The 14,280-nt window shown below is 37.0% G+C and overlaps 1 protein-coding gene across 2 annotated transcripts in view; it reads right to left on the reverse strand.

The window, feature by feature from the left end:
• STARD13 (StAR related lipid transfer domain containing 13) overlaps positions 1–14,280 on the reverse strand; it is a 121,657-nt gene that overhangs the window by 16,748 nt on the left and 90,629 nt on the right. For both annotated transcript variants that reach the window (XM_083361884.1, XM_083361883.1), the window contains 2 exons: positions 8,179–9,545; positions 5,396–5,569 (listed from right to left, as the gene is read on the reverse strand). In XM_083361884.1, coding sequence (XP_083218010.1) covers positions 5,396–5,569; positions 8,179–9,545 — 1,541 coding nt within the window. The remainder of the gene's footprint in view (positions 1–5,395; positions 5,570–8,178; positions 9,546–14,280) is intronic.

The following is a 14,280-nucleotide window of genomic DNA, read 5'->3' on the forward strand; positions in this document are numbered from 1 at the left end:
CAGAACTGAAGAAGCTTTTTGGATGAGAAGTGAAACATTTTCAAGGAAAAACAAGGTCCAGTTGCCTTTTGAAAAAGCATCTTTGGGACAACCATGATATGGATGACTAAGAATCTCCATAAAGGGAATGAATACTCAGAGAGATAAGGACAAAGAGCTCTCTAGTCCCTGACCTGCTGGAGTGCCAATCGAAAAACTTCTTAAAATTCTCTCACTTTGAAACCACAACTACATTCATGGAAAGGCACAGTGGACTAGGAAGAAATGGTTAAATTCCCTCTTTTGATCACCTTTGTAAAGACTTTTCCCGCCCTAAAAGAAATGTGAAATGCAATGACCTATTTAATCATCTAATTTAGCTTTTATTAAGCACATAATTATAAATGCTTTATATGTATGAAATATTATGCCTCTTTTGCTGACTGGATATTATTGGATGTTTAGAACAGATTTGAAGCACAAGTTGCTATGGGAACATTAATGCTATGGGAACAGTCATTACGTGATGCTTATATTTGTTATAAACTACTAGTTACAAATCTTTAGATATTTATTATTCTGTCTTATTTTATGCAGTCCCAGGAAAGTAGTATTTCATCCCTAATATATATGCAGGTTTTACATTTTACACATTTCATTTTTTTCACCAATGATTGCTTGTGGCAATGAAACATATTCACTGTTTAGTTCAATTTGCTTCTTCAGCACATATGCGACAACTTAAAATTCTGTAAGTAATGGCAGAAGATTAAACTTGAAAGGTTGTATAATTAATTATCTCAAAGTGTCTCACTGTGTCCATAACCTCAAATTGCATGATTTATCATGATTTAGCTATCATTTGTAAAATTATCATAAATCCTGGATGAAGCTTAAAAGGATGGATGTTGAATAAAGTTTCAGAGTTATTTTGTGCTCTGGTTCACTTATTCTAATAACAAAGGTGGGAAAAATATACACCCATACACTCATGAAAAATATAATCTAAACTTTATGAGAAAAAGGACAGTTGTGATCTACCAAGATCCAATGTGGTGGCCCAGGAGTTGTGGAGATGATTAACAGGCTAGGTAGGAGTACCTACAGATAATAAGAGATGTGTAGGCGGGTTCAAATGGAGAAGATGTGCTACCAGTATTTATTCCTTGCATGCTAGAAAAAGAATTTAAGAGAGCATTTTCTCGTTTGTCTCCAAGCATTGCCTATACATGAATTTTACACTGGTGCTATCCAGAGAAATTCTTCTTCATTTTATGAAGCAACTATATTTGACAAGAGATGCCATGCTTTGCATCTAGAACGTCTCAAATTTAGTACTAGCATCTCCAGTTTAAAAAGAAGCAGATGATGACAAAGATCTTGTTTTGGGATGTTACTGGTCAAAATTATCATCAAGGTCCAACTAGTAAATACGTTTAAAAATAATACAAAAAATCATTTGCTCTAATGCAATTCCTGCTATTAGCCAGAGAATGTGTCCACTTAAATCATGTGATTTTAATTTTACTTTTAAAATCTTTTATTTCTTTTAATTTTAAAAGTGGAAGTTGGTATGTTATAAAAAAAATAGCAACTACCAGGTGGTCCTTGACTTACGACCATTCATTTAGCGACTGTTCAAAGTTACAACAGCACTGGAAAAAAGTGACTTATGATTTTTTTCACACTTAAAACCGTTGCAGCATCCTTATAGTCATGTGATCAAAATTTAGATGCTTGGCAACTGGCATGTATTTATAATGGTTGAAGTGTCCCGGGGTCATATAAACACCTTTTCCAAGCTTTGGAAAAGCAAAGTCAATGGGGAAGCCAAATTCGCTTAAGAACCATGTTACCTTAGCACTTAAGAACTGTCTTGATTAGCAATGGAAATTTGTGGTCGTAAGCTGAGGACTACCTGTAATGATGTAGAGCATCCTGGAAAGTCAGAAGAAGTGGTAGCATATTTTAATTTATCTTTATAGAAATAGATGCTTGCTAGTTTAGCAGATTTGAACCACTCATTTCTGCCAAAAAAATCTACAAAATGGCATACCATCAGTTCTAGTTATATATATATATATATATAGATAGATAGATAGATAGATAGATAGATAGATATAGATAGATAGTTAGATAGATAGATAGATAGATAGATAGATAGATAGATAGATAGATATAGATATAGATATAGATATAGATATAGATATAGATATAGATATAGATATAGATATAGATATAGATATAGATATAGATATAGATATAGATATAGATATAGATATAGAGTAGTAACTGTGAGAGGGATCTCGGAGTCTTAGTAGACAATCACTTCAATATGAGACAGCAGTGTGCTGCAGCTGCCAAAAAAGCCAACACAGTGCTAGGCTGCATTAACAGAGGGATAGAATCAAGATCAAGTGAAATACTAATACCACTTTACAATGCTTTGGTAAGGCCACACCTGGAATACTGCATCCAGTTTTGGTCACCACGATGTAAAAAAGATGTCGAGACTCTAGAAAGGGTACAGAGAAGAGCAACCAAGATGATTAGGGGGCTGGAGGCTAAAACATATAGGGAACGGTTGCTGGAATTGGGTATGTGTAGTTTAATGAAGAGAAGGGTGAGGGGAGACATGATAGCAGTGTTCCAATATCTCAGGGGCTACCACAAAGAAGAGGGAGTCAAGCTATTCTCCAAAGCACCTGAAAGGAGGACAAGAAGCAACGGATGGAAACTAGTCAAGGAGAGAAGCAACCTAGAACTAAGGAGAAACTTCCTGACAGTTAGAACAATTAACCAGTGGAACAACCTGCCTCCAGAAGTGGTGAATGCTCCAACACTGGAAGATTTTAAGAAGAGACTGGACAGCCATTTGCCTGAAATGGTATAGGGTTTCCTGCCTGAGCAGGGGGTTGGACTAGATGACCTCCAAGGTCCCTTCCAACTTTATATTATTATTATTATTATTATTATTATTATTATTATTATTATTATTGTTGTTGTTGTTGTTGTTGTTGTTGTTGTTGTTATTATTATTATATGTGCGTCATATTGAACACAGCAATTAATTCAGTGTTTTCCATTTCCTTCCTCTAGATTTAAATGGATGAATGCTTCTCTTTATAGACTTTACTCTGAACAGCTCTATATCTGACAGCTATCAGCTAGTATAATCTTGTGATATTCTTCTGCAATGGAGCTATGGAAATACAAGTCATTAATTAAAATCCCATAATATTAGTTCAGCTAGTGTTGATTAAATGTTGCATGTTTATTGATGGTTTTTTTTCTGCTTATAGAAGGGTACACAAAAGAATCCAGCTAGACTTCTAGAATTACTTTTCATGCTGTGAGATTACATCTTTTATTGATTTTGCCTGCATTTGGCTGTAAAATGAGGGTAATAATCCTTAGCATTTCACATGGCCTATTTAAATGTCAGTTAATACAGTGAAGTTATTTAGCTGAAATATGTTACAGTACAGTAAATACTGAATTTTGTATGTCAAATCTGAAGCTCTGTTACAAAGGGAGCCTACACTGTATAATCCACATTTCCAAATTGTGTAGTCTGGTGTATACCTAATGAATTTTCCCGGGTCAAATGCCTTTGCCTCTTGAAGACATGAGATAAGAGATTGGTACGAGATATGAGATTTCATTTAGGGCAGGAGCTCGATTTGGTTGCTTTGAACCAATTCTCTTGCTTGCGGGAGCACAAGCAGAATCCATATTAAGGAACTCAAACTGAATTAGGACACTGAATCAGGTCACAGATCTTCATGTTTGATTGGAAGTTTATGAGTGCTATAGAAAGACAGGCACTGCAGCTGAACAAAAAAAATGCTACCTTTCTGTTTCTCTATAGAGCAACCACAGTGAGGAGAAGAAGGAAAGATGGGAATGGAACTGAGTGACTGATAGGTCTGCCTTATACTTGCTAATTATTCTTGCAGTACACACTGAATGAAATGTATAATTAAAATGTTATGATGATAGAAATATGCAACAGATTTTTTTATCAGACTGAATAAGTATTGACACTAAAATAATTCAGGAGAATTTCTCTGGGTAGCACCAGTTTAAAATTCATGTATAGGCAATGCTTAGAGACAAAAAATGTCTTATAAGACAATGGATCAATTAATGGAAGCTTTTTTATTTAGTGATTATTTTATTGAAGACTGATAAGAGGAAAAAAAATCTTTGGATGCTGCCCATTTTGACTTCTGAATGTTGTAGCAGTTTGGGGTAAAGTAAAGAGCCAGTTTCTTGGGAGTGGTTAAGGTGCTGGTCTAGAAATCAGGAGAGTTGTGAATTCTAGTCCTGCCTTAGGCATGAATGCTAGCTGGGTGACTTTCGGCTGATCATTCTCTTTCAATCCAATCCAGCTCACAGGGTTGTTATGAGAAAAATAGGAGGCAGGAGTATTAAGTAGGTTTGCTGTCTTCAGTTTACCAAACAAATATAAATATCTGAATTTATGATCACAACTGGGACTGGAATTTTGGTCACTAAGTGATGCAGTTGTTAAGCACATCATCATGTGACCAGACCTGATTTTAGAACTATTTTTATTGCAGTCATTAAGTGGCTCATCATAGTTATTAAATGAGTCATATGGTCTCTAAGTGAATCTCTCAGTCATTAGCAAATCCAGGTTACCAAATTGAGTTTGCATGTTGGAAGCTGGCTGGGAAGACTCATGTGATCAAAAATCACAATCCTGTGACCACAAAATGCTGCAATTCTTATAAATGTGAACCAGTTGCTAAACTGTAATTACATAATCATGGTGGTATGATGGCTGTAATGTCAAGGATGGTCATCAGTCATTTTTTTTCAAGGCTGTCATAACTTCAAACTATCATTAAATGAACAATTGTAATTCAAGGACACCTGTATATATGTTTATTCTAAAGATAAATAGATTTGGTATGATAAGAATCTAATAATCATATCATCTGGCTGGCATTTGAGACAAAAAAAGTACAATACAATGGAAACAAAAGAGGTGACAGAGCAGACAATAATGGGTTAAATGATTATCTGCTAGTATTAATACATTTTTGGTCTTGATCTATCAGCTGTGTGATGCAGGAAAAGACTAACTGATTTAAGGAAGTGTTGACAGCTGTGATGTGAGCAACCAGGCATGCTTGAAAGTTACTTTTTCTTTTGGAATCTAGAACATTCCTAGATAATTAATGTATGTGTATATGATCCTCAAGTCAATTCAAAAGAATTCAGTTGTAAAATAACCATTCTTTAATATTTTCTTCCTGAACTCTAACCCAATCATTACAAACCTCTTTTTGCTAAAGCTGATTTTCTATACCAAATGTTATACTAATACGATGAGTATTTTCAGGCTTTATAACTAAAGAACATTTAAATTATAAAACATACTTACCATGTCCAGCCATGCTTGTTTGACATGGAGTATTTTTCCATAATTGCTGTAAGTCGGAGGAGGGAAAATTTTTGTAGCAGATTTAATTGAGCAGCTGACTGACTGCTGATCTGGAGAGATCCTAGGGCATGGTTAAGTTGATGAGAGATCTGAAAGCTGTGCCATCGTAATCGCCTTTATATACATACAAAAAAAATGAATAAAATGTCTGATTGTCATGATAAATTTGTTTCTTATCTTTTCCTACAGTCAGAAGAATGTAATTCCAGTATGAGTCTAAAAATTACAAGATTCTGTTTCAGGAAATCTACTTGTTCTAGAAATGTTATAGCAACGATAAAAAAATTAAAACTATCATCTCTAGTAAATTCCACTTGCTCCACTTGATGCCATTCACTTCCGGGACATGAATAAACTGATCTGGATTCTTCAATAACTTGATGTACTTGTGCAGCAAGTTTTTATGCAGATACAATAGACCCAATGAGTTCAAAAATATTATTCTGATGAATAAAACATAATCTAAGATGAAGTAAAAACTTTCACACTGCTAAAAGACAGTTTTATGTTGCTTAAACAAAAAGGGGGTCCTTGTTCCATTCAGTCTGCATATCACTTTGATTTATATTTATTTATAAATAAGTGTGGGGATTCTTTTCTCATATTTTAGCGATCACCTCTCATAAATTAAGTATCTCCCAAGCTAAAAAATCTACTGATCCAAATTGAATTATCAATAAATGTTGTAGTTATTAATATTACCAGTGGGTGGCAACAGCCAAATTGTATTTATCCTTTAACATAAAAAATTATAATATCATTATCATTCAACAATTGAGCTAAAATAAAAATCCCAGCATCTATCAAGATCTTCCATATATATATTTAAAAATCTAGCTTACCAGAGAGTATCAATTTGGTGTGAGAAAACAAATCAAAATGCAATTTTCTAGAAATAGTATGTTTATACTATTCCAGAAATAGTTTGGAACTGATGTATCAGTGACAGAAAATATTGCTAATTCATTACATTTTGAGCCCAAAACAGTTCATCTAACTGGTTATGCAAAATGCAATACATGTTAAAAAGCTAGGCATATGTGTGTCTGATTGCAACTTATTCTAGATATTGGGAATTGGAAACTCTCATAGAAATGTACAGAACAATGCACTGAGTGTTTGAAAATGTCTACTAGGTAAGTGTATGAAAATTCTATGCAAAATATAAGGTATCCTAATAAAATATTTTTTAAAGATTATTACACACACACACACACACACACACACACACACACACAGGTAAGGCTATCAATATCCAAAGAATTATAATAATTTGAGAAATGTGAGGTGGAATAATACTGATTAATACATTCAGCGTGTATATGAAATGATAATTACGATGGCTATTAGCATGAATTCTAAATTATACAAGCTAAAGAATATCCCACAATTTATCCAATCATATTAATCAAGCGCATCAGAGTCACAATCAAAGTATGAAATAAACAATAAAATGCCATCAGCAAGTAACACCAATTTTATTCTGCTGAATAGTGCAAAATACCATGGATATTATGATCTAGTACAGTGGTTCTCAAACATTTTAGTATCAGAACCCCTTTATATTCTTAAAAATGATTGAAAAATTAAAGATGTTTGGTTTATGTGGGTTATATCTATCAATATTTATTGTATTAGGAAATAAAAACAGAAATTGTAATATATTTATTTGACTCTGAAGGCTTTGAAAGGACACTTTGAAAGCCAGTGATCTAGTATAGTAGTAGAAACTAAAGGATCTAAACAAATACCAAAGTGGAAATTAGATATATTTGTCTAGTACAGGGGTAGGCAACCTTGGCTCTTTTATGACTCATGGGCTTCAACTCCCAGAATTCCTGAGCCAGCTGGCTCAGGAATTCTGGGAGGTGAAGTCCACGAGTCATAAAAGAGCCAAGGTTGCCTACCCCTGGTCTAGTACAAGTATCCGTATAGATAGTACAGCCAGCTTGGTATAGTGATTAAAACATCATGCTAGAAACTGGAAAACCTTGAGTTCTAGTCCTGCCTTAGGCAAAAGTCAGCTGGGTTACCTTGGTCTAAACATTTTCTCTCAGCCCTAGGAAGGAGGCAATGAGAAACCACTTTTGAAAACTGCAAGTACCTGTCCAGGCAGTCTCTGAGAATTGAACTTGATTAAATGAAAGAAAAAAAATCTTTATAGAATGACCGCATAGAATCTGGATTTATTTGGCATTTCACATTTGGCTATGGTAATTTACTAATACTAATATCAAAGGCTTTTTCCATATCAAACAATATAATTTCAGCATTGCCTTTTCTGTCTTTGCTCAGATCAATCAAATCCTCCCAATCACTTTTGCTTTGGGCATTATCCACTGTTTGCTCCACCGCAGCTCATCATAGAGTTAAACCTTACTCTCAATCTTTGAAGTAAACAAGATTCTCCATCCTTGATCTAATCCTCTTAAAAGAATGTTTCAAGTAGCTGGAAAATTTCAAACAGCTGTTATTCAGAGACTCTACTTTTATAGGATGGTGGAATTCTTGTGATTTCTGACCATTTAAGTTGGCAAGAGAATTTAGTGGAAGATTTTATGGGATTACTCTGATTTAAAATTTAAACTGTAAATTATATACTGCATTGTGAATTGCAACTTATTGCTATGATTTCGATATAGGAACAACTGCATAATTGAAAAACAGCATATTTTAATTTCCCAGTTTCCCATTCCTTAAGGGAAGTGTGATTTGGTACAAACCTGTTTGGTCTGGTAAGGGATGCTCCAACACCAGAGTCTCTTCTTTCTCTGACACCAGTAGCTTCTGATTCATTGAGAGATGTTCCATCTCGGTCGGTATCACTTGGTGTTGTGTGGCCATCAGACATTGAGTTCTGTTCAAACTCTAAAGAAATTTTACTTGGTGACTGACATGATAACGACTCACATTCACCAATGGATAAAGCATTATTTTTTTGTTCTGGTAATACATTTTTTGACCAGTCATCAATATACTCCTGAAGTCCATTGACATGTTGCAAAATATCATCCAAATGAGGAAAAAGATTTTCCCTTTCCAGATCCAGAAGATCCCCTGTGCTGGCACATAAATGAGAACCTGGAACATTGTCATAAATGCTAACTCTACTTTCTTTTGAACAGGAAACAAGGGGTTTGTGTTCTTTCAATGTCTTGTTGGTTAATGAAACGCTGTCTCTCTTCCAGTTCAGGACATTGTCTGTAGGTGAGAGACTTTCAATAGAAAGTGCCTTAGGAAATGTTCCTGGTTTGTGGTCTTTGGGAATATGAAATATTAGGTTTTCTTGGGAGTGAAATTCATTTTTGCAGTTTTGATCTATCACTTGCCTTAGTGTTGCTCCTGCAAGAACATCTAGGTCTTCCAGGTACATGCCACCCCGTTTATTTGCTTCATGGAATTTGTGTTCTTTTAAGGAAGGAGTGCTTATGGCACTGTTGCTAATCTCCAGTTGGCTGCTTTCACTGCTATAATTGGCAGAAAATGGAGACCCTTGTCGGACTGGATCTTGGAGTGCAACTGTTTTATTTTGGAAGTCTCCATTCTCTACTTGCATGCAATGCATTTCCTTTAAGGTTCTGGGCTCATGCTGCAGAACAGGGGTACCAATGACTGAGATGCTAGTCAATCCAGAGCCTTTTAATTTTCCATGTTGTCCTTTGGGTTTTAATGTCTCCATACGCTTCAGAAAGGTTTTTGCTCTAGTTCGTGTTGTTTTCTCATTCCTGAAGTTGGGAGAGACTTCTGAAAGCTGGGAAGAAGGACCACCCTGTGCAGAAGTGTTTTTGACACAGTATTGTCCTGAACAGTTAGTTTCTCTGAAGTGGCTTGTGATTCCAGACTGACTCCTATGTTCACTTCCTCCACTGCTCTCACTATGAATAGATGACACCTCAGGCTCACTCAAATCAGTAAGCACACTTTCATTGCTGGTTGTGGTTTTCATTTTAATGTCCCCTTGAAAGTCATGTTTGCCTGACTGATGAATCAAGGCATCAGAGTCTTCCACTCGAGACCATCGCTGGCTTGCTCTTTGGAAAGTCCATTTATTACTGATGGCACAAAGGTCTTCTTCATCTGAGTCTTCACTCTGAAACAAAATATATAACATTTGAATGTCTGTCCGTCCGTCCATCCATCCATCCACTGATAACAAGTCTGAGAGATCTTTTTTCATCTTTTGTCACTTTTGATTTGCAGACTTTGGGCTACTAATGACATGCAACTTTTCATATGCATTTGCACACCCTTTTATATACACTCGTCCAAACACATATCATATTGTACATACATGCTTTCCTCCCATTCTTTATCCTCCTCTCCATCAGTAATCTACAGATAAGGATGTTTTATTGCCATTAGCAATGGGAAACTATTGTTCTGTTTGCTGTTGATGAAGCCATCAGCAAACTTAATATTAAGGAGTGCCAGCTAACTGAACACACAGGGATGGAGAAACATTTGTAACTACCAGTTTCCAATCGTCATCAGGACATTGGATGGTCAAAATACTTTCTCATCTTGTACCAGCAAAATCTATTTGTCTTGCCATTTACAGAGAGATAGATAAGAAATAAATATCAATCAATGGACATTCCAGAGGCTCTTCTTGTCTTAGAAATAGAGGATGCAGATTCAGCCATGGATCACAATGAAATTTCATTAAATCGTAAGGAATCTGTAGGTTTTACTTGTTCAAACTCAAAGATGTATTAATATCTAAAGAAAGATCTAAAGAAAAAGACTTTGATTAGCAGTTAGATTAGAATTATAGGTTTCTTAAGAATGGCAATGGAAACCCAAATAGTACCATAATACTTTGGTTTCCTAAGATCTCAGGCTATTCAGAATGTCTGAGCTGTGTTCCTAAATTTCTATTTTTGCTGAAATCTTGGCTCTTGACACTCACAACTGTTTCTGGACTCTAGTTTAGTTGTCCTGACTTTGTGACAAGCCTTATTTCATATTTCCACTTTTTACATGATTGACTCTGATTCTGATGTGAATTTTTTGGCTTTCTGTATTACTAATTTGATAGGGTTCTGACTTTTTCAGGTGTCTACTCCTAAACATAGGAGTTGGGGTCTATAGCAGGGGTCCCCAACCCCTGCTCTGCGGCATGCCAGCAACCAGTCCGCACAAAAAACCAACCTTCTGGTCCTTGGAAAAAAACTCTCTCCACGGAACCAGTCCCTGGTGCCCCAAAGGTTGGGGACCTCTGGTCTATAGGGTCTCCCAAAAGTGCTTTTTCCAAAAGGAAACTGGACTGTCTTGGTTTTTTTCTTTGAAAATGTTTTGCTTTTCATCCAAGAGTATAGGATCTTGAAGTGCCAAAGCTTGGATGGCAAAGTATTATACTAGCTAAGTAGAGTTCAACATTTTTAGAAGCACTACACTGGGAAAGGATGTGCTATAGTGGTATGTTTTCAATATTTCTTTTATATTTTGGTAGGAATGCAAAATAGATAAGATTCTGTTTATACTGAGTCGCAATGTGGATGCTAAAATAGTAATATGGAACCTGGCTCCATATGGGGAGGGGTAAAGGCAAATGCAGTAAAATAATGATTTACTGAATGGCAGAGTATTAAAGTGTCTTAATGTGCTTTGAACATCTGTCTACTTCCCCAGAGGCATCTGAAAATAGAGTACAATTACATTATTCACAAGAAGCAAAGTTACTGAAGGTCTTTCTGTTATGATGCACATAAAAACAGAGATCATATGAAGCAAAAAAATAAAATTATTATCTGAATAATTTCATATACACAGGAAATAAAAATACTACACAGGAAATAAGATTTTCTGAAAAAATCCTTTTGTATTGAAAAAAAGATTTCATTTCTTAATTATTTTTAGTTCTCATCTTGAGTTGTCCGTATCTGCCTTCATAGGTTGTCAAAGCTGAAATATTATGTATATTTTTCTATGAACAATTATTACTGAACAGAATGGGACTTCAGATTAAAGGTCTGTTGGGTTGAAAAGCATATCATGACATCATCCTAATTATACCTGATCCCTGATTAGCAAGATCACCCAAGTAATTTACGCCCAAAGCAGAAAATTACTTCTTTGTTCTAAGGAATTTTCACACTAAATGTGGATACAGAGACAACAGAGGAAAAGGGAAGAACACTGAGGTGTATTTTCTGAGATGTGAGTCATTGGGAGACCTAAGTTCACAGACATACATATGTATATGTATATGTACAGTCATGGCCGAAATTGTTGGCACCCCAGAAATATTTCCAGAAAATCAAGTATTTCTCACAGAAAAGTATTGCAGGAACACATGTTTTGCTATACACAGGTTTGTTCCCTTTGTGTGTATTGGAACACAACAAAAAAAGGGAGGAAAAAAAGCAAATTGGACATAATGTCAAACAAAACTCCAAAAATGGGCTGGACAAAATTATTGGCACCCTTAACTTAATATTTGGTTGCACACCCTTTGGAAAAAATAACTGAAATCAGTCGCTTCCTATAACCATCAATAAGCTTTTTACACCCCTCACCCGGAATTTTGGACCACTCTTCCTTTGCAAACTGCTCCAGGTCTCTCTTATTGGAAGGGCGCCTTTTCCCAACAGCAATTTTAAGATCTCTCCACAGGTGTTCAATGGGATTCAGATCTGGGCTCATTGCTGGCCACTTCAGAACTCTCCAGCGCTTTCTTGCCATCCATTTCTGGGTGCTTTTTGACGTATGTTTGGGGTCATTGTCCTGCTGGAAGACCCAAGATCTCGGACGCAAACCCAGCTTTCTGACACTGGGCTCTACAGTGACCCAAAATCCTTTGATAATCCTCAGATTTCATGATGCCTTGCACACATTCAAGGCACCCAGTGCCAGAGGCAGCAAAACAACCCCAAAACATCATTGAACCTCCACCATATTTCACTGTAGGTACTGTGTTCTTTTCTTTGTAGGCCTCATTTCATTTTCGGTAAACAGTAGAATGATGTGCTTTACCAAAAAGCTCTATCTTGGTCTCATCTGTCCACAAGACTTTTTCCCGGAAGGATTTTGGCTTACTCAAGTACATTTTGGCAAACTGTAATCTTGCTTTTTTATGTCTCTGTGTCAGCAGTGGGGTCCTCCTGGGTCTCCTGCCATAGCGTTTCATTTCATTTAAATGTCGACGGATAGTTCACACTGACACTGATGCTCCCTGACCCTGCAGGACAGCTTGCATTCCTTTGGAACTTGTTTGGGGCTGCTTATCCACCATCCGGACTATCCTGTGTTGCAACCTTTCATCAATTTTTCTCTTCTGTCCACGACCAGGGAGATTCGCTACAGTGCCATTGGTTGCAAACCTCTTGATAATGTTGTGCACTGTGGACAAAGGCAAATCTACATCTCTGGAGATGGACTTGTAACCTTGAGATTGTTGATATTTGTCCACAATTTTGGTTCTCAAAATCTTCAGACAGTTCTCTTCTCCTCTTTCTGTTGTCCATGCTTCGTGTGGCACACACAAACACACAATGCAAAGACTAAGTGAAATTCTCTCCTTTTTATCTGCTTTCAGGTGTGATTTTTATATTGCCCACACCTTTTACTTGCCCCAGGTGAGTTTAAAGGAGCATCACATGCTTGAAACAATCTTGTTTACCCACAATTTTGAAAGGGTGCCAATAATTTTGTCCAGCCCATTTTTGGAGTTTTGTTTGACATTATGTCCAATTTGCTTTTTTTCCTCCCTTTTTTGTTGTGTTCCAATACACACAAAGGGAATAAACCTGTGTATAGCAAAACATGTGTTCCTGCAATACTTTTCTGTGAGAAATACTTGATTTTCTGGAAAAATTTCTGGGGTGCCAACAATTTTGGCCATGAATGTATATGTATATGTATATGTATATGTATATGTATAAAAGGGACGCGGTGGCTCAGTGGGTTAGGACGCTGAGCTTGTCGATCGGAAGGTCGGCAGTTTGGCGGGTCGAATCCCGAGTGCCGCGTAGCAGAGTGAGCGCCTGTTACTCGTCCCAGCTTCTGCCCACCTAGCAGTTCGAAAGCACGTAAAAATGCAAGTAGAAAAATAGGGACCGCTACGGTGGGAAGGTAACAGCGTTCCGTGCGCCTTTGGCGTCTAGTCATGCCGGCCACATGACCACGGAGACGTCCTCGGACAAGCGCTGGCTCTTCGGCTATGAAACGGAGATGAGCACCGGCCCCTAGAGTTGGAAACGACTAGCACGCATGTGCGGGGGAACCTTTACCTTTACCTTTATGTATATGTATATGTATATGTATATGTATATATATATGTATATATATATATATATATATATATATATATATATATATATATATGTGTGTGTGTGTGTGTGTGTGTGTGTGTGTGTGTGTGTGTGTGTGTGTAAAGGTAAAGGTTCCCCCGCACATGCGTGCTAGTCGTTTCCAACTCTAGGGGCCGGTGCTCATCTCCGTTTCAAAGCCGAAGAGCCATCACTTGTCCGAAGACGTCTCTGTGGTCATGTGGCCGGCATGACTAGACGTCAAAGGCGCACGGAACGCTGTTACCTTCCCACCGTGGTGGTCCCTATTTTTCTACCTGCATTTTTACGTGCTTTCGAACTGCTAGGTTGGCAGAAGCTGGGATGAGTAACAGGCGCTCACTCTGTTACGCGGCACATGGGATTCAACCTGCCAAACTGATCGACAAGCTCAGCATCCTAACCCACTGAGCCACCGCGTCCCATATATATATATGGCTGCCAGCAAGAACACAATGTATGAGAATTCTCCTATCATTCAAGCAGCCCACAATTCCCTCCATGCTCTTCAGAATGAAGCCCTTTCTGAGCTTTTTC

Source organism: Vipera ursinii (genome assembly GCF_947247035.1).
Source record: "Vipera ursinii genome assembly, chromosome: 4".
In the NCBI taxonomy this organism is placed as follows: Eukaryota; Metazoa; Chordata; class Lepidosauria; order Squamata; family Viperidae; genus Vipera; species Vipera ursinii.